This window comes from Xenopus laevis, chromosome 2L (assembly GCF_017654675.1).
Source record: "Xenopus laevis strain J_2021 chromosome 2L, Xenopus_laevis_v10.1, whole genome shotgun sequence".
Lineage (NCBI taxonomy): Eukaryota > Metazoa > Chordata > Amphibia > Anura > Pipidae > Xenopus > Xenopus laevis.
The window spans coordinates 387,690-408,359 of record NC_054373.1 but is presented as its reverse complement, the minus strand read 5'-3'; the positions used below and the strand labels follow the sequence as shown (position 1 = coordinate 408,359).

Below are 20,670 nucleotides of genomic sequence, written 5' to 3'. Positions count from 1 at the left end.
CTGACCTTCCTATAGATTTATCTTTATTCCCTATTAATAACATTGGGATCACTGACCTTCCTATATATTTATCTTTATTCCCTATTAATAACATTGGGATCACTGACCTTCCTATATATTTATCTTTATTCCCTATTAATAACATTGGGATCACTGACCTTCCTATATATTTCTCTTTATTCCCTATTAATAACATTGGGATCACTGACCTTCCTATAGATTTATCTTTATTCCCTATTAATAACATTGGGATCACTGACCTTCCTATATATTTATCTTTATTCCCTATTAATAACATTGGGATCACTGACCTTCCTATATATTTATCTTTATTCCCTATTAATAACATTGGGATCACTGACCTTCCTATAGATTTATCTTTATTCCCTATTAATAACATTGGGATCACTGACCTTCCTATATATTTATCTTTATTCCCTATTAATAACATTGGGATCACTGACCTTCCTATATATTTATCTTTATTCCCTATTAATAACATTGGGATCACTGACCTTCCTATATATTTATCTTTATTCCCTATTAATAACATTGGGATCACTGACCTTCCTATATATTTCTCTTTATTCCCTATTAATAACATTGGGATCACTGACCTTCCTATATATTTATCTTTATTCCCTATTAATAACATTGGGATCACTGACCTTCCTATATATTTATCTTTATTCCCTATTAATAACATTGGGATCACTGACCTTCCTATATATTTATCTTTATTCCCTATTAATAACATTGGGATCACTGACCTTCCTATATATTTATCTTTATTCCCTATTAATAACATTGGGATCAGCCATCATTTTTACTGGCCAGGCTGGTGAAATACCGGCCAGCAGGCAACCCTAGATCAACTGCACTTTTAGTGCAATACATTTAAATCTGGGTTTTGTGACTTGTAAAGGTCCTGCTTTATGGCAGCGAGTCCATAGACTGTGGTTCCTTTAGGAATTGTGGGAACATTTTACCTTTATTCCATGTCGGAGGAGGGGGGTGTGTGAGTGAGTCGTTACTACAGGAAGAGTTAGTGCAACAGGCGGGCACATTCCTTACACTCCCAGAGGGGAGGGGGTTGGGGGAGGGAGCTGGGGGCCCTTTAGGGTCAGACTGAGGATAATTCAGGCAATTACAGCTGAGGGAGGGGAGATTCCCAAACTCCTTCCCACGGCCCCTCTTTTTCCCAGCAGCTTTCCTGGTTCTGATCAGGAGTTGGTGGAGGAATATCTGGATCAGGAGTTAGAGGAGGAATATCTGGATCAGGAGTGAGTGGAGGAATATCTGGATCAGGAGTGGAGGAATATCTGGATCAGGAGTTGGTGGAGGAATATCTGGATCAGGAGTGAGGGGAGGAATATCTGGATCAGGAGTGAGTGGAGGAATATCTGGATCAGGAGTGGGTGGAGGAATATCTGGATCAGGAGTGAGGGGAGGAATATCTGGATCAGGAGTGAGTGGAGGAATATCTGGATCAGGAGTTGGAGGAGGAATATCTGGATCAGGAGTGAGTAGGTGAAGCTGAGGAGCAGATGGCAGAAAGTGACAGTTGGCAGGAGCCCCGGGGTCGGACTCGTTGCCCTCAGTGCCAGCAGCTCTTCTCTGAGCCCCGGGTCCTGCCCTGTCTGCACTCTGTGTGTGGGGGGTGCCTGGCCAAGCTGGAGCCCTTCAGTGCCCTGGGGAAGGGGCAGAGTGTGGGCACCCAGTGGAGCATATTGTGCCCAGTGTGTGATTGTGAAGTGGAGCTGCCGGCTGGAGGGCTAGAAGATCTGTTACCTGATTGGCTGGCAGAGGGTGAGGTGCTACTTGCCCAAGTGCAGAGCGGGGGGCTGCAGTTGCCATGTGACCTGTGCAGAGAGGGGCCAGCGGAGAGGCGGTGCCAGGAGTGCAAGGTGAACGTGTGTGAGTTCTGCTGCCGAGCGCACAGGTGAGTAGGGCACAGACTGGCCACTGGTTTTCTGCTTTGGTGCTGGGGGGGGGTGTTTCAAGGGGAAGTAACACCTAGAAGTGTCACAGAAGGGGAACTTATATATTTATATCTAAGCAACCTTGCAGAGTGAAAGGCAAGATCTAATGTTGTACGACTACAACTCCCAGCATCCCTACAGGATCTGAACTGTGTTCTGCAACCTCCTAAACACTGATGGTGGCTATATCTGGGTTGCTAGGGGGAAGTTAGCCTAACAACCATAAAGGAACTGACGGGATGCCCTTGTTGTTAGATTGACCTGTTTGGAGCAAGTTACCCAGCATGCTTTGGGGTTACTGTTTGCAGGAAATGCTGCGGTTTTCTTATAAACGACCAATTGCACAGACGTAGCTCTATCTAAAATTCTGTTGCCATTGCCTGGGCTCACTCTGCTCCCTGAGTTACTGCCACTGGGGCAAATCTCAGTTATTGCCCCACTGGAATTCCCAGGGGGCGGAGTCTGAGCAGCACCTACAGCCCCTCAGGGCAGGAATGTCTGGACACGTGAAACTGAATTCACATAGGGCTGAAACAGATTCTGATTGGTCCAGTGGGAAGCACCGTGTGTGTCTGAACTCCCAGGCACCTATGTGGATTCCAGTTACAGGGAGTTGTGAACTGAGTGGCCCTTACACACAGCAAAGTCCTACCCTTGTGCCCCTTCTGGGACCTGGGAGACATTGTGTCACCTACTGGGCTCTCCCTGCCAGTGACTTACCTACCTGCACCCCCTACCTCTCCTCTACTCACTCCCCTCTACTCATTTCTCTCTACTCACTCCCTTCTACTCACTCGCCTCTACTCACTCCCCTCTAGTCACTCCCTTCTACTCACTCCCCTCTATTCACTTTCCTCTACTTCCCCCTACTCACTCCCTTCTACTTATTCCCCTCTACTCACTTCTCTCTACTCACTCCCTTCTACTCACTCGCCTCTACTCAATCCCCTTTACTGACTCCCCCCTACTCACTCCCTTCTACTTTCTCCCCTCTACTCACTTCTCTCTACTCACTCCCTTCTACTCACTCCCCTTTACTGACTCCCCTCTACTCACTCCCTTCTACTCACTCCCCTCTATTCACTTTCCTCTACTTCCCCCTACTCACTCCCTTCTACTTATTCCCCTCTACTCACTTCTCTCTACTCACTCCCTTCTATTCACTCGCCTCTACTCAGTCCCCTTTACTGACTCCCCTCTACTCACTCCCTTCTACTTATTCCCCTCTACTCACTTCTCTCTACTCACTCCCTTCTACTCACTCCCCTCTATTCACTTTCCTTTACTTACCCCTACTCACTCGCCTCTACTCACTCCCTTCTACTTACTCCCCTCTATTCACTTCTCTCTACTCACTCCCTTCTACTCACTCCCCTCTATTCACTTTCCTTTACTTCCCCCTACTCACTCCCCTCTACTCACTCCCCTCTACTCACTGCCCTCTACTCACTGGGGAACTACAACTTCCTGGGCCCACAGCAAGAGAGGAGAGAAAGTGAGTGTGTGTATAAGTGTGTAAGTGAGTGTGTGTATAAGTGTGTAAGTGAGTGTGTGTATAAGTGTGTAAGTGAGTGTGTGTATAAGTGTGTAAGTGAGTGTGTGTATAAGTGTGTGAGTGTGTGTTTACTACTTTATTTCATCTGAATAGTTAGTGGCAGGTCGGGAGATGGGGAAGTCTGATTGGTCCAGGAGTCTAATGATCAGATCTTTGTGTCTATGGGCAGATTTAGGGTGAGTGTCTGATAGAAGTGTCAGTGCACAGGGAGGTGTTTGGGGGTGCACACAATCAGTCTGTATATACTGTATATAAATGGGGGGTGCTTATGAGAGAATGTTGGGTCTGAGCTGTTCCTTCCTGTTTGGGGGACTCCCCAGTATTAGGACACAGTGACTCTGCTGGGGACAGAACTTCCCCCATATGATGAGGGGGGGTGGCAGTTGTATTTATATTTCCCTTAGGGACAGGAAAGCACCAGCACCCCCCCCCCCCCACCTATATGATTTTTATCTTATTTCTCTGGAAACCCCCACTTCCCCTTTATCCTACAAACATCTCACTGTTACTTTTGGGGGGTTGGGGGATATGAAGGGGGGGTGGGGCCAGTATTTATCTGCCGGTGGGTCACATGCGCTGATACAGGGGAGACAAGGACTAGTGCAGGGGTCCCCAAACTTTTTTACCCATGAGCCACACTCAAATGTAAACAAAGTTTGGGAGCAACACAAACATGAAAGAGTCCCAGGGGGGCCAAATGAGGACTTTTAGTAGCCCCTATGTGGACTGGCAGCTACAAGAGACTCTGTTTTGCAACAAGTGCCACATGGGGAGGTTGGGGGATTCCAACACTAAGGGGTCAATTACTGATCCCCATACATTTACACTTGGAGGGGGCAGGGATGTATTTTAGGGGTACATTTACACTTGGAGGGGGCGGGATGTATTTTGGGGGTACATTTACACTTGGAGGGGGCAGGGATGTATTTTGGGGGTACATTTACACTTGGAGGGGGCAGGGATGTATTTTGGGGGTACATTTACACTTGGAGGGGGCAGGGATGTATTTTAGGGGTACATTTACACTTCGAGGGGGCGGGATGTATTTTGGGGGTACATTTACACTTGGAGAGGGCAGGGATGTATTTTGGGGGTACTTTTACACTTGGAGGGGGCGGGGATGTATTTTGGGGGTACATTTACACTTGGAGAGGGCAGGGATGTATTTTGGGGTACATTTACACTTGGAGGGGGCGGGATGTATTTTGGGGGTACACTTACACCTAGAGAGGGCAGGGATGTATTTTGGGGGTACATTTACACTTGGAGGGGGCAGGGATATATTTTGGGGGTGCATGTACACTTGGAGGGGGCAGGGATATATTTTGGGGGTGCATGTACACTTGGAGGGGGGTGTATTTTGGGGTGCATATATAGTTGGAGGGGATGGGGGTATGTTGGGGTACATTTCCACTTTGAAGGTGTGTGGGGGTGTATAACTGTATGGGGGGCACAGTACATTGTTTGTGCACTATATATATTTATATATATATACAATATTTGTGTTCACACTTCCATCCAATCCACTGTGGGATAGGAATAGGGGCGGGGCCTACACATCACATGTCCTGTTGGCATCATGTGATTAATATACAAAGTCTCCCAGTTATTATATGGTATTTCCCATTGGGTGACACATGTGCCATTTCTTTGCAGGAGACAGAAGAGAACGGCCTCGCACCCCCTGCACCCCCTGCAGGAGTTGTCCCTGGGCACCATCCTCCCACCTGCCCCCTGCTGCACGTTGCACCCCCTGGAGGCACTTGGCTTATTCTGTGAGCCCTGTGCTGTACCCTGCTGCCGGGACTGTGCCATCACCAATCACAGGGGCCACGAGCTGAAGCCGACGGCTGAATGTGCAGGGAGACACCGGGAGTCTCTACTCAAGGCCCTACAGGAGTCTGAGCCTCACATACAGGAGCTGGAGGCTGCCCTCAGGGGGGTAGAGGAGGCAGGGGAGGCTCTGGGGCACAGAACTGTGGGGCTGAGGGCAGAGATTGAAGCCTTTATTGAGGGGTATGTGAAGGCTGTACTGGAGCACAAAGCGGCCCTGCTCAGGGACATTGAGGAGGAGACTCAGCGGAGGCAGCAGCTTCTGGACCTGAGAAGAGCCCGGTTACAGCAACAGCTTCTGGACCTACGCACTGCCTTGGGCTTCACTAGAGACCTGGTGGCCCGGGGCCCAGACCTCCATCTCATCAAAGCCCAGGGCCTGGCACTGACCCGCCTGAAGCAACTGAATCAGGGGGAGCCCAGGCCAGCGGAGCTCAACGACCCTGCGGGGATCCAATTTAGTCCCTGGGAAGAGGCCGGACTGTACCAAGGGTACCAAATGCACGGGGTACTGAGAGGAAAGGTGGCGGATCCAGGCAAATGTGAGGTGCGAGGGGCAGGTGAGGAGAACCCCCAAATATTGTTTCCATTTGTTAAACCAACCAATTCTGGGAGACACAGGAACAGGAATATATAAGTACATTCCTATGGGAGTGGCGAGGGGAAAGTCACCTGTTTCCAAGTTTCCTGGAATTCCCTGCAGAACCCACTGGGCGCTGATCCGGTTGCACCAGGGAGACTAACAATAACCCAATGCAGGGGAGACTCCCTGTGTGTGGGGGTACAGGCAATACAGTGGGGAGAGAGGAGGCAGAAGAGCTTGCACTCACACAGGAAGTGTAGATACAGCAGGAGAATGGGAATTGTAGAGCTTTATGTGTGTGTGACCCGGTTGTCTCCTTATACTGATTGTGCCAGTGCCCAGGTTATGTCTGTGCTTCTGTCCCTCAGGTCTCCAGTCCGTGTGTCAGGGGCAACTCACCAGCTTCACCTTCTTCTGCAGAACAACAAGTGGGGATCTCCTGGGAACTGGGGGGCAGCCGCCAACTGTCACCATTGTGCACAAGGAAACAAACAGGTAACAGCACCCCCTTATCTTCTACTGGCACCCTAATGTTCTACTGGCACCCTAATATTCTACTGGCACCCTAATGTTCTACTGGTACCCTAATGTTATGTTTTACTGGCACCCTAATGTTCTACTGGCACCCTAATGTTCTACTGGCACCCTAATGTTCTACTGGCACCCTAATGTTTTACTGGTACCCTAATGTTCTACTGGTACCCTAATGTTCTACTGGTACCCTAATGTTATGTTTTACTGGCACCCTAATGTTCTACTGGCACCCTAATATTCTACTGGCACCCTAATGTTCTACTGGTACCCTAATGTTATGTTTTACTGGCACCCTAATGTTCTAATGGCACCCTAATGTTATTTTTTACTGGCACCCTAATGTTCTACTGGCACCCTAATATTATGTTTTACTGGCACCCTAATGTTCTAATGGCACCCTAATGTTATTTTTTACTGGCACCCTAATGTTCTACTGGCACCCTAATGTTATGTTTTACTGGCACCCTAATGTTCTACTGGCACCCTAATGTTATGTTTTACTGGCACCCTAATGTTCTACTGGCACCCTAATGTTATGTTTTACTGGCACCCTAATGTTCTACTGGCACCTTAATATTCTACTGGCACCCTAATATTCTACTGGCACCCTAATGTTCTACTGGTACCCTAATGTTCTACTGGCACCCTAATATTCTACTGGCACCCTAATGTTCTACTGGCACCCTTATATTCTACTGGCACCCTAATGTTCTACTGGCACCCTAATATTCTAATGGCACCCTAATGTTATGTTTTACTGGCACCCTAATATTTTACTGGCACCCTAATGTTCTACTGGTACCCTAATGTTATGTTTTACTGGCACCCTAATGTTCTACTGGCACCCCAATGTTCTACTGGCATCCTAATGTTCTACTGGCACCCTAATGCTCTACTGGCACCCTAATGCTCTACTGGCACCCTAATGCTCTACTGGCACCCTAATGCTCTACTGGCACCCTAATGTTCTATTGGCACCCTAATGTTCTACTGGCACTCTAATGTTCTACTGGCACCCTAATATTCTACTGGCACCCTAATGTTCTACTGGCACCCTAATATTCTACTGGCACCTTAATATTCTACTGGCACCCCAATGCTTTACTGGTACCCTAATGTTCTACTGGCACCCTAATGTTCCACTGGCACCCTAATGTTTTACTGGTACCCTAATGTTCTACTGGCACCCTGAGGGTTTGCCCAGTTTCCCCGACAAAAATGTCTCATGTTGGGCACTTAGTGAATATTATTGTACAAGAAGTGACAAAAGTGCTGGAGGAGCGGGTGCAGTGCCCCCAGATATTCCTTTAGTGCCAGGAGTTGGCAGTTTCTTTGGGGAGGGGGGGGTGTGGGCGTGGCTTGTATCGCTTATGCAAATTGTCTGGACACAGGATGGAATTTAGCCCATGGGTTTCTGGGTAACATTTAGAAAATGAAGGTTCACTGGAGAGCAATTGTGTTCAATTTAAATTGTTTTTATTCTGGGAGGTTTCAGACCTCTTGGGTCCAATTAAGTGTTCAAAAATTCCAAACCAGGCCAGGTTTAGGTATAACATCCAATACAGCTTAAGGAAAATACTTATTAGTCTATCCAAACCAACACCATTGAGAAATGACAGTAATGAAGAGTTTTAGCAACATTATATTGTATGATTATTATTCCTTCCTACTGGTGTGTGTGTCTTTTTATTGTTAGGGTTAAAAGACCTGATAGATCTTTTGTGTTGACCAATCCTAACTCTGACAGCAGGGGTCGTCTGTCCCACCAATAACATGACCAGAGTTACACGTGTTATATTGGGAATCTTATAGCCCTGATGTGGGTGTGTGATATGGTCCCCTTTTATTATGGAGTTGCAATTGTTACAATTAAGTCCCGTTTTTAGGCTTAGCCGGGAATCTTGTATTGCCGTTTGTATTTGGTCTATTTATCTCGGCCCTCACCAGGGAATTGGTCATTTCTCCCTCTTTTATAGGAGAATAGTTTATTTTCTTGAATAGCTTTCCAAAGGTAAAATCCTTCCCTAGCAGGTCCAGTGTTTTCAGCTCAATTCTTTTACTCAATGGTCCATATTCTGTGACCAGTGGGACCTTATCACATGTTCTGTTTTATTAGTATTAGTGAGTAAGATATTTTATGACTTATGACTCCCCTGGTTTGTTCCATTAGGGTTCTATTGTATCCCCGGTTAACACATTTTTCAATCAGGGTATTGAAGCATTCAGAAATTTCGTATCATCAGAGGACACCCTTCTTACCCGTAGAAATGGTCCCTTTGAGATGCCTCTCATTGTATTGGGGGTATGAAAACTATCATATAACAGGAGATTATTTCTTTCTAGAGGTTTACTATACAATTCAATAGTTAGTTCCCCATTCAGATTATTGATTTACACGTCAAGGTAAAGTAAACCTATGGGACTAAATTCAGCTGTGAATTTTATAGTTTTGTGTTGGAAATTTAAAAAAGGCTAGGAACAGTTCAAATTCCTCAATTGTTGAGTCCCAAGTCATGAATATATCGTCCACAAAGGGAAAGTAGCACAATATTTTATCCTGATATAGGGGGTTATAAGTTTTTGTTGAATTGCATTGATAAATATGTTAACATAACTTGGAGCTAAATCACTTCCCATCGTGGTCCTCTGCTTTTGGATAAAGTGAATCTTGTCAAATCGGAAGTCATTTTTCTTCAAGCCCAACGCCAACAGGTCCATGATAAAGAAAACGTTAGCATGTGATATATTTTCAACCAGCAACATCTCTTCTATATTTGCCATTCCTTCATCATGGGGAATCAAAGTGTACAGGGATTGGACATCAATGCTGCATAGGGTACTTTATGGGTTAATCTTAGACATGTTGGACAATCTAACCAAAAAGTCAGTTGTATCTTTTAGGCATTGGGGTATTTTCTGTACAATTTCCTGTAAAAACGTATCCACATATTGGGACAGGGGTTGAGTCCAAGGGTGTACAAATATGGCTACTGGTGACCTTTTCCTTTTGACCCCTGTTCTGACCTTTATTCAATTTGACTGTGTTGGAGTCTCATTTGATGCACCTGGGTAGAGTTTCGTGGGATTGGGTGGACTGGTAATTGGGGTGTTGATTTGATTGGACCTTTGATGTATAAATATTTGAGGCATGGCTCTAGGATTTTAGCCTATGATTAAGTGTTTGGAACACAAAACGCGTCAGGCTGTTTGACACAATAAACTTCTTCCCATTTGAACATGTGCCTGGTGGAAGTTTTTGCCGTTGAGTGCCCACTTCCATTCGAGATAGGGGTTGAGTCCATCCCTGAGACTATTGGTCGTCCAGGTGGGTCTATCAATTTTTTATGTACTTTTGGTAGTAAGTATAAAAGTGGGGTTCTGGGGTGTGCAGTAATTAGGAAATCTCCAGTACTTTCAGGAATAGTTTTGCATTCAAACTGTCTCATCCACCATTTTATTTAATTTCCCACGTGGGGTCGTGATCTATAAATTCATAATGACCTGGGGTGGTGAGTTGTTTAGCAGCTTCCTTGATGTAGTTCTTCTTATTGAGGATTGTCAGCCTTTTTGATAACAATACTCTCATTGCTTTGTAGGTTTCTCATTGCTTCCTTTTCTAACTTAGTGATATTCTGTATAAACCTTTTATCTGCTGTATTATAAAAATCCCATATCTCAGAAACCTCCTGCAGTACAACATTCTGACATGTCTCCAGTGTTTGACAAGTGATATCAGGTATAAAGTCACTTTTCACTCTCCGTTGCTCACTTCTGTGTGTATTTAAACCATATTTTTGCCCATAAAGTGCATTTTTCATTTCAATCTTCTGATGAGTTTATAAAAGTCAACTTTCCGCTGAAATCTGTCAGTAGAGTGTGTCGGGATGAAGCCTAAGCCTTTGTTAAGTACATCCCTCTCAGCTTGTGATAAAACATGATTGGTTTATAACTTCAGCTATGGGGGGTAAAACTGTCGCCTCACTAGTGCCCGCTGTGTTCGCCTCTGTGTTGTGCCGTAGTCATTGTAAGTGTTGCCTGGTTCCCCTCTGTCTCTTTGTTTGTTCCCCCGACCTCTTCTCTGGCCAAAACCTAAAAAGTGCCTCGAGGTACTCTGGTCACTGCTCGTGTTGTGGTCAGATCAGTGGCGTATCTACCAGGGGTGCAGGAGGTGCGATCGCACCCGGGTCCACATCCCCTTGGGGCCCACTGGAGCCGCAATAACGGTTATCGCCAGAGGCTGGGCAGGGGGAGATTTTACAGCTCGCACGATTCATAGGGGGAGGGCCCAACAGGGGGGCCCAGGTGCCCATGCTGTACCAGGGCCCGCTGGTGAGTAGTTACGCCACTGGGTCAGATCCTATAGACGCAGGCTCCTCCTCCCCACGTATGTTGGGGGCGGCCGCTGACGCACTGGGGATTCCCTCTGTTGGATACGGTGTCCTTGCAGACCAAAACTACTCCTGATCTGGGTTTGCTGCCTTGGGGAATTGCCTTGCCAGGAATAAACACTGCCAGTCGTGTAATCTCTTGTATCTCTTTTAAAATACTTCTAATTTTGTTTCTGGGTAACTCCCTACACTGGGAATAATCCTAAACAAGAAATATGTGTGGAGAGAACAAACTACTAATGTGCAATTCCCTAAGTCCAACTGTTCCTTATGTGGAGCCCTTTGTATAACCCACTCCCCATATGTCTGCCCAGATAATCCTCTGTATATATATATATGTATATATATTTATTTCTTTATGTCACACGGCTTGTTTGGAATGAGTCTGAAGAAGGAACAGAAATGTAGTGAAAGCTGCAGTGATTGACATCTCCGTTGGCCAATAAAGGGGTCACTCCTCACCACTGAGTTGTGTCTCATATGAAACATTTGACCCTATAATTGATTCATCTGGTAACACAGTAACAACTTTACCTGGTCATGTAAGTAAAACCCTGCGAGTCCCACCACTAATCATTTACCTTTCTGCACCTCCCAGATCTCTCCCCCCGTCCATCCAAGACAACCAAGATGGCACCTTCCATGTCTCCTATAGGGCCACAGAGGCCGGGGACCTCTCCATCAGCCTCACCCAAGGGGCCCGTCACATTCAGGTGAGCGCAGAGCAGTGGGCACAGTGTGGGCAGTGACTGACCCGTGTATTGACTCTCCCCTCTCTCTAATGCCCAGGGATCTCCATTCAGTGTGAAGGTGAGGGACAAGTCTCAGAGGCACCCGGGCATCTACCACTGCTGTACATTTTGCTCCAGTGGGGGGCAGAAGGAGGCTCGATGTGGATGTGGGGGCACCATGCCAGGTACAGATGAAGCCACTTGGATTTGTGAGTTAAATGCGTCATGACTCAGAGTTAATTGAAGAAACTGTGTTATCTAAAGTTGTCTTAACTCATTTAATGCATTTAACCTTTTCATTAGCATACCAAAGCACCATTGTTCACAATGGTGAATGCTTTAATTAGATGGGATGTTGTGTCACAGTTTTCTGTGTTAAATGAGATAAATGGGATATCTGTGTTTAGTTATTCTGTGTCAAACAGACAAACCAAAGTGGCTGCATCTGTATGTGAGAGCAACGGCCAAGGGAAACATCCAACATGTGACCCCACTCCCTGACAGGCTCCCAGATATGGTCCCCCAGTACTACCCCCCTAGACAACATGGTAGCAGAGCTTCATTGTAACCCCTTGTCTTGCCCTTGCAGGTGGCTACCAGGGCTGTGGGCACGGTCACAAGGGCCACCCTGGACATTCCCACTGGTCGTGTTGTGGCGACACCAAGAAGAAATCAGAGTGTTTAGGGGTTAGTTCCACCGCCCCCCGAAACCTGTTAAGGACTGTGGCTCTGTGATAGAGATTGGCCATTGGGCAACATTCTCAGCTGGTGACATTGGGATCACACGGAGAACTGAACCAGGAACCCAATCTCTTCACCTCCAACCTCTAATAGACAATCCAGATCCAGAACTGGCTCCTTCCAAAAGAGACTTCATTGGCCATTAAAGGGCAACTTCACCTCCCAACACTTGTTTCAGTCCAGTTGTTTTCAGTTTGTTCTACAGAAATAAAGACTTTTTTTGAATTACTTTCCATCTTTTTATTTTTTACTGTTTCAAAATGTAATGCCTGTGCTTGTGAGTAAGTGTGGTATGTGAGTGTGAGTGGGGCAGCTCAGTGATCCGGGTGTAGATTCTGATCCATGAGTTGATCCATTTCTCAGTAGGTTCTATGGGGAATATAAGTGCAACTATTGTATCAATTCTAACAGCTGCCTGTAATGACACTCAGCAGGGACAAAATCAGTTACAGGGTCGCTGACCCACCTCCCACAGCTGCTTCACAAACACATAACAAGGGGAAACATGGAATCTTAACTTCAATATTAAAAAAACTGTCACAAATAGAAAATAGAAAGTCTTTGGGAAAAGTCATTTATTTCTGGGGAACTGAAACCAACTGAACTGAACACCCCCATTAATGTAGGGAAATGACATACCAGGTGCCCCCCAATACTCTGCTCTGGAGCTTATTGGGGAGTTGCTTTAACTTTGGGTTTTATTAGACATTACAATTAACCTTCTCTGCCCATCCGGTGTCTCCTCTCTGTACTAAAATTTCCTGTACTTCACATGGCAGTGGGTACTAATGGGTTAACCCCTGGTCACGTGACGCACATGAAATAGAATAAATTTGAATCCCAGCCCCACAATCCATCCCAATAGCAGCAGGGTCTCTGGCCTGTGACTGCTGAAGCTCCAGGGTTTAATAAATGTATCCGGCGAGGGTCTTATCCAGACCATGGCCTTCCGTTGTCGGTACATCGCAGTAAGCCGCATGGTGGTTGAACTGGCGCAGTAAGTCGATGGTTAAATTCCAAATGATTTGAGAATGTAAATGAGGACAAGGTCTCTCCTCAGGTACACTCTGTTTAATAGCTTGAAGCCTGCTATGTAATTACAATGTGGGTTTAACATCCATAGGCAAATTTTTATGCCTCATTCGGCAGTCCATCATTTTTCTGGGTGTCACTATTAATGATAAAGATGTACCTGAAGTCATATTTATAACTAGATTGCAACATACACTCTGCATGTAACGGGTCAATTCATGACAATTCTCCGCATGTATTGTGTATTCTATCAACTACAATACACAGTATATTAATACTGTACTTTGCAATTCTTCCTTCTATCATGATGCAACGGCTCAAATAAACAAAATTATATATATATATATCTAATGTACAATTGATAAGCAGGTTACTGGACATTCTGCAGTTATCATGGCAGAACTATTTAAGTCATGCACTTTACTATCAATATTTACTATATGTTACTACTAAACCCCTAATATTTATGCAAATCGTGAATTCCATACATTCATAGTTCTTGTATCATCTGATTATTATCAGGATTTATTTCACAACTATCGTCCTTATTACTCTAGTTCAGTATTGATGGTTTGTACAGTTCTATTAAATGCATTTTCTTTGTATTAGTACTGTATACTTCTTGCAGTCCAGCATTATCATAGGTAACTAAATTAACAGAATTATTCATGTTACTCCTGGTTCAGCATCTCTGCAAAGCTTCTAATGTGGTGCAGGAAACTTTAGTGCAGAGCAATGCTAATTATGAGCTATGGTCCTGTAAGTAACCAGCAAGGAGTTAATACTTGGTATCTGCAATTAATTATTGTTGCATCGTGCTCTTCAATGGTAAATACTATTAATTATAATCAATGTATCTGCTACAACTGAGTAAACTAAGACATGGTGAATTCAGCATATTATTATGGGTTCTATACAAGTGATCTCTCTGCTATACAGATTGTTATACCATGTAAGAGTTAATCGTAGATTCTGCTTGTCAGTTTAGCAGCTCATTTCAGTAGCAAATTCCAGTTTCAGCTGTTCGTGTATCTGTCTTGTAGTAAGAATGTACAGAAGTTGTAATATACAAGTTTATAGTCATACAGGGTTCTCTGCATGGATTCATGCTGCAAGTTACTATATTATTAAAGGTCATCGTAAAACTGTGATAAAATAGCTCAGATATGTTTAGTCATTGTGACCGTTAATTTACACTAACACAGTATCAATATTGTGTATTGATCTTCTACGTTGTGTTAGATCTGTGTTTTTTTACAATATCCTACTAATAAAGAGGGTTGATATTACTTTACTGATTCTGCGCATGTAACTTACAGCTAATCCTCTAAACCATTTTCTTTTCCTTTACAGTAGGTACAGTAAGTTCATTCAAAATGGAGCTGTAGAACAGTAAGTTATTTATCAGTATAACAGTAATGAGGCAAAACGTCAATACTAGTGATGGGCCAGCGAATAAATTCACGAAACGCCCGCGAAAATTCGCCCGAAAAAACTCGCCGGCATCGAAAATAAACGGACGCTGGCATCAAAAACGGGCACTGGTGTCAAAAAACAGGTGCCGTTTTGCGAATATATTTGCCGTTTTGCAAATTTCACGCAAAATTCGCGAATTTTCCGGCGAAGCAAAATGGCGCAAATTCACCCATTACTAGTCAATAGCTGTAGTATGTATATAGTATCTTTTTACCTTTCAGCAGATTGATACTGAAGTATCCATGCAACGTGTCTTATTCTAGGCTCCTGACTTACCCTTTTTACCTTTATATTTAGCATTTTATTTTCAGCTCATTATTACAATGACACTTCTTGTCGCTGCAGCAGGTAAATATGATGTGGACCAAGTCAATGTATCACATTGTAATGTGGGTTTGATATCTTTAACCTTCTGTAGTTCATCTTTAGTACTATTTGTTGTAGTGCAGCCAATTCAACACAATGGGGGGAATTCACAAAAGTGTCGGTAAAATAAATAACCCAGAAGTGGCGGTCGACAAATTTGTAAAATGTCGTATGAACGGCAAATTCACAAAGGCAGATGTTACCGTCTCTGAATGTCTCGTAAGTCCGACAATTTTCTAAAATCTCGTTTATCTTTTCATCGTACAAACGACATTTACCAAGACTTTTTAAACGACAATTTGTCTGACATTTTCATTTGGGAGAGCCTAAAGTGTCTGAAAAATTGTCGGTAAAAAAAATGAGTTTACGAGTAATTCATAAAAATGTCGGGAAAAGTGGCGCCGAAAAAACCACGCCCACTTTTAACGACACTAATTCAAAAGTGTCGTACATGTTGGAAAATTGGCGGAGAAATGCTCTGTGAATTTGTCGGCTGTTGTTACGACACTTTCTACGACATTTTAAAGACATTTTTTTGTTCCCGACACTTTTGTGAATTCCCCCCAATATGTTGTATATAGTTTCATCATTTATGTTATCATGTTGGCTCAGTTGTTCTTCTATAGACAGTTTTACACAATCCTATCTTGTCTACTACTTTACACTGCATAATCTTACCAACATGTTATTCACTATAATAATTAACATTATTTATCTGAAGGTTTCAAAAAATGATCAATCTTTCAACAGGTTAAAGTCCCTTTAACTAGCTCATCTACCCGTTTCATTTAACTTGAGTATGGAAGGGTTCATCACACATGCTACTAATAAGGAGCATGACAATACTTAAGTATTTCAGTTACAGAGTGGTGAGTATTTATTCAACCACAAAAATCTATGGACTGGTTGTTCTCAGTAGGCGATGATGTTTCTATGTAGACCCGCCCCACAGTGACGTCACAAAAGGGGCGGGGCAGGTGGAAGTCTATAAATTCCGGCGCCGGCAGTACTAGGTCGCAGGGCGGGGAGAGCAGGAGACACGCACCCGTGCATTTTGTCCAGGGGTCGGCCCGAACCTGCCCGACCCGCTGGCCTTGTGTCGACCTGCACATCACTACTGTGTACCGTAAGTTCTAGTGTCCCTTTTCTATAGTAAAACAGACCCAAAGATCACTGCAAGTACCAGCTGGTCTTAATCTAGAACTATGATATTGATATTATGGTACAGTATAATTATTACAAACCTCACCCACTGCCCACCCACATCCACAATTAGCCCCTTTACAGTTCAGAAGAGAACCATTGCCACTGCAACATGAGGACCCTGGTGGGGCCCCAGATGGGTCACTTCTGCCAATTCCAACGTAACTGAAGCTTTAGGCCGTTCTTATTGGGGGGCTCCAGAGAATGTGGGAGATGGAAGGAATTAGCAGAGAGGGACCCTGGGGTGTTATACTGGGTGGGACTGGGCAAAATTATTCTGATCTCATCACATGTTCCCCCCCCCCTTGAGACAAAGGAATGTTGTGTGATGTGGTTGGATAATACATAATGTCCACGAGTCACATGATACAGGGCCCACCACATCAATGGGATTAATAACGGGAGAAAGATTCAGATTTCAGGCCATTTAGGGGTGCCCCCCCATTACCAGTTACTGCAGGGGGGGCAGCAGGGTCTCTCAGGCTCCACAGCTCCCAACGTTTTGGAAATAGAAAGAGGGACAAAAAATGTTTGACCACGCCCATTTTTGTGGCCACACCCCTAATTACCGTCTCTGTTTTACACAATTTGGCAGGTTATGAAAGTATCAACACATTTCTGGGTTTTTATGTGTTATTACAGTTTTGCTAATGAAGGTGAATTGCCCTTTAAGCTGCAAGTCACCATTTCCCCAAGAGACCTGCTTATCTTAAATTGTTACAATTGTTTCGTTGCTTATCTTAAATTGTTACAAATGTATCTAAGTGCGCCTGCCACGTATTCTGGCCAAAAGCCAATTAAGTTAGAAACGTTGTATCAATTTCTGGCTGATCAGTGCAGGAGATCAAAGAGAAAGTCGGAACATTTCAGTTACAATCTGGGACTGTGGGCTGAGCTGGTAAAATCGGGACTGTCCCACAAGAAATGGTCCAGTTGGGAGGTGTGTTATCAGTGTAGGTGTTGTACAGGGGACGGGACTCCAGCGAAATAACTTAAACTCTTCTCCTTCAGTTGCCCCATGTTTGTTTGTCTTTTACCATGAAGACCAATACAATATTAGTATTAGCAAATGGGGTCAAACCCAACAGAGATACTTGTGCTTCTCCCCCTGTCGGCAGAACTTCTGTCTCTCTCATGTTCTTCCTACATCCGATGTATCTTTATATTTATTTATACAGAATGTGCACAGGGAGGACAAGTAACATAAGAAATACAATAAATATATACTGAATAAAGTGCCCCCTCTTGTAAAATATAAGGATATTATAAGTCACATGATCATATAAAAGGCCAGTGTTTTTATACAGGTCATAGAACTCAGAGGTGACTAATATCCTTATATTGTGTAACAGGGGGAACTTTATTTATTATAATAAACAGGTTTCAGTGAGTCATGTGACAGAGATGACATCACTAAGCTCTAATTATAACTGATGATATTAATAGTCACCGTTTATAAGGAAATCATTTACATTACAGGATATTCATGGCTCCTGTGTATTCTATAGAAATACACTCGGCTTAACCCTTTAAATGCCAGGGATGATATTATGTACAATCTGCTGCATTTCTGGGCTGAGAAGCAGAGGATCAACTTGTAAATCTGCCCCTTCCCCCACCCCTAGGCAACAAGCAGATCAGTGGAACAAGTGCCCCCCCTCCAGGAAATGCCCCTAAAATGTGAGAGCACAAAATGTCCACAAACATCTGACATTGAGTCCAATTAAATGCAAAATTCTTCTGGCACTTAAAAGGTTAAGTAGCATGTGATAAAAAAGACAGTAGGAAGGAGGAGGTCCCTGCCCCATAGAGCTTACAGTCTAAATGGGTGAATATTTTCTGCCCTTCACTAATGATCCCCCCACTTTTACTCTGCTCCTTCCATTCACCTCCTGTGGGACAAATTGTGATCCCGTCCGGACTACTCCTTTATTTCAGCCCAAACTCCTGCCCCCCAATTGTTATTTTCCTAATGGGGGGGGCATATATGATAAATAAACGCTCCCCGTGTTGAACATTCAGATTTATACACAAAACAACCAATAAGTCATTTCCCTGACGCCTTTTACTTCTCTCCCCCCCCATCCTACAGCCATTTCTTGTTTCTCCCACTTATTATAGTTTTATATTTCCCTCCTGTCCCCCAGGGGAGCTTCCCCAATGAGTTGAGGCTGTCGCCTCAGGCAGCAGCGCCCCATTAGGTACCAGGGGCGGCAAAAATGCTGCTCCTGGTACTTTAAGAGCGAATTTCCGGGGGAGGGGGGGCAGCAGCAACTGCTGCCTCAGGCAGCGGAGGGGCCAGGATCACCCTTGCTGTCCCCCCCCAATATTCTTCATCCCAACCCCCCCTGTTTCTCTGACACTCCAGCTCTGCTCCCCTCGTTGTGTCTCTTTGTTCCCTCAATGTCTTTCTTGTCTCCCCCCGACCCCTCGGCCCCCTCTCCCCAGTGTCTCCCCCCGACCCCTCGGCCCCCCTCTCCCCAGTGGATTTGCTTCTCATCATTAGAGACATGAGAGCGACTCATTCACTGACTTCACTGACATCTCACGTCTGCCCCCGACCCCTTGTTACATGGGAAACTTCTGCTCCCACCCGACTAATACTCAACCCCCTCACACCCCCTCTGACCCCCCCTCACACCCTTTCTCACCACCGACCCCTTCAAACCCCTCCCTGGTCCTAAAGCAGAACTTGAGCCTCAGTGACGTCTGTCCCACCCCCCCCCCCCCTTATATCTGTCAGTTCTGCACAAACTGCCCCAGGGCCCACGACATTACCCACAATCCCCGGCTGTGTCACATGACACAATATGTTGGGCCCCGGGGCCCATGTGGGGGGGGGAGGATGAGGAGGAGAGGACAGGGGGGTGTCTGACAGACACTGACAGTAAATAAAGATCTCGCCAGTGAGTGTCCTGAGGGTCTGGTTTGGGGGGGGATGAGTCTGGGGGGGCGTCACGGGTCCCTGGAAGGAGGGCCCCCCCCTGATTCAGACTCTTGTGCTGTGAACCTGCCACTTACAACCCCATTTCTATAACATCAAAAACCCATGTGTTGAGCCCCCGGCTCTGCCCACCCCCAGACTCACTGTAACAAGTGGTGCATTTGTGGCCCCATCCCAGCAGTGCAGAGGTTAATGGACTGATAGACGTGTAAGTGGAGCTGCCATACAGGACACTATGAGATGCTGAAGGAATGGGACTAAATAAGGACAGTGCGAGTAATTAGCAGTTGGTAATTAAAATAATAACACAGTTTTATTGGCTTGAAGTGAATGTATACCTCCCAACTGTCCTGTTTTTAGAGGGACAGTCCCTCTTTTCACAGCTCAACCCGCAGTCCCTCATTTGTACTGGAAAGTCCAGACTTTCTCTGCACTGAACAGACAGAAAAAGAAACAAAGTTTCTAACTTAATTGGCTTTTGGCAGAGAGCCCAGAACAGCCACAGTTGCAGATAAGATACTTTTGTAACAATTTTGAGATAAGCAAATAAGTAATTGTAACAATATAAGATAACAGATCCCTCGGGAGAAGTTACTCACAGCTTAAAGGGCAATTCACCTTCATTAGCAAAACTGCCTGAAAACACAGAAATATGTTGAAACTTTCATAACCTGCCAAATTTTGTAAATGAACGTGGTAATTATGGGGTCCAAAATGTGGGAGGTATTGACCCATATAGTGCTGGCCCCTGCGCTGGGCATGTAATACAAATCTAATATCACTACAATACTGGGCCTATACAAGTTGTGGTGCTGCCACCTAGTGTGACTTGAGTGTAATTGCACAGATACAGGAGAAGCTCAAGTCTAGTGAATGAGGGGTACAACTGTCACATCTCCCAGTACATTTTATTACTATTATTAACATGTATTTATATAGCGCCAACATATAGCGTAGCACTGTACATCCCAGTACATCCCAGCTGCCCTTTACTGACCTTACGTCTCCTCTCTGGGTACTCCCTATTCATACAAATGGGGGGCTGCTCATTCAAATGCAGAGAGGTTACAGTTTAGGGATCTAAACCCAAAAAATGAATTGCCCTTAATCAGGGTGCTCCAGTGAGTACTTTTACTAATTTTACATTATTTCTATTTAGCAAATTATTATTATTGGCATTATTAGTATTTTCAGACAGCATAGAGACAGTCAGGGTCACTGACACCCTGGGCCTTTAAAGTGACCTGCAAGCCCATGTCTAGCAGCATAAACATGTCTAAAACTGCAAATAACTCAACTAAA

General features: G+C 44.7%; 1 protein-coding gene across 2 annotated transcripts; it reads left to right on the top strand.

Annotated features, from left to right (window-relative positions):
* Window positions 1-1,118: 1,118 nt before the first annotated feature.
* On the top strand, window positions 1,119-12,575 carry trim45.L (tripartite motif containing 45 L homeolog). Of its 2 annotated transcripts, none has more exons than XM_018245755.2 (6): window positions 1,119-1,942; window positions 5,194-5,930; window positions 6,322-6,448; window positions 11,474-11,588; window positions 11,665-11,815; window positions 12,196-12,575. In XM_018245755.2, exons 1-6 carry the CDS (start codon window positions 1,548-1,550, stop codon window positions 12,339-12,341), a joined length of 1,671 nt encoding a protein of 556 aa, XP_018101244.1. In that variant the 5' UTR covers window positions 1,119-1,547; the 3' UTR covers window positions 12,342-12,575. The 2 variants fall into 2 exon arrangements, with proteins under 2 accessions (XP_018101244.1, XP_018101245.1); XM_018245756.2 differs by having other exon boundaries at window positions 1,120-1,942; window positions 11,665-11,791.
* Window positions 12,576-20,670: the final 8,095 nt, after the last annotated feature.

Bases quoted from the DNA above. Each gene is read 5' to 3' on its own strand.
- trim45.L (XM_018245755.2), top strand. From the start codon at position 1,548: ATGGCAGAAAGTGACAGTTGGCAGGAGCCCCGGGGTCGGACTCGTTGC. The intron at 5,931-6,321 runs GTGAGGAGAACC...TCTGTCCCTCAG, and splicing joins ATGTGAGGTGCGAGGGGCAG to GTCTCCAGTCCGTGTGTCAG. The intron at 11,589-11,664 runs GTGAGCGCAGAG...TCTAATGCCCAG, and splicing joins AAGGGGCCCGTCACATTCAG to GGATCTCCATTCAGTGTGAA.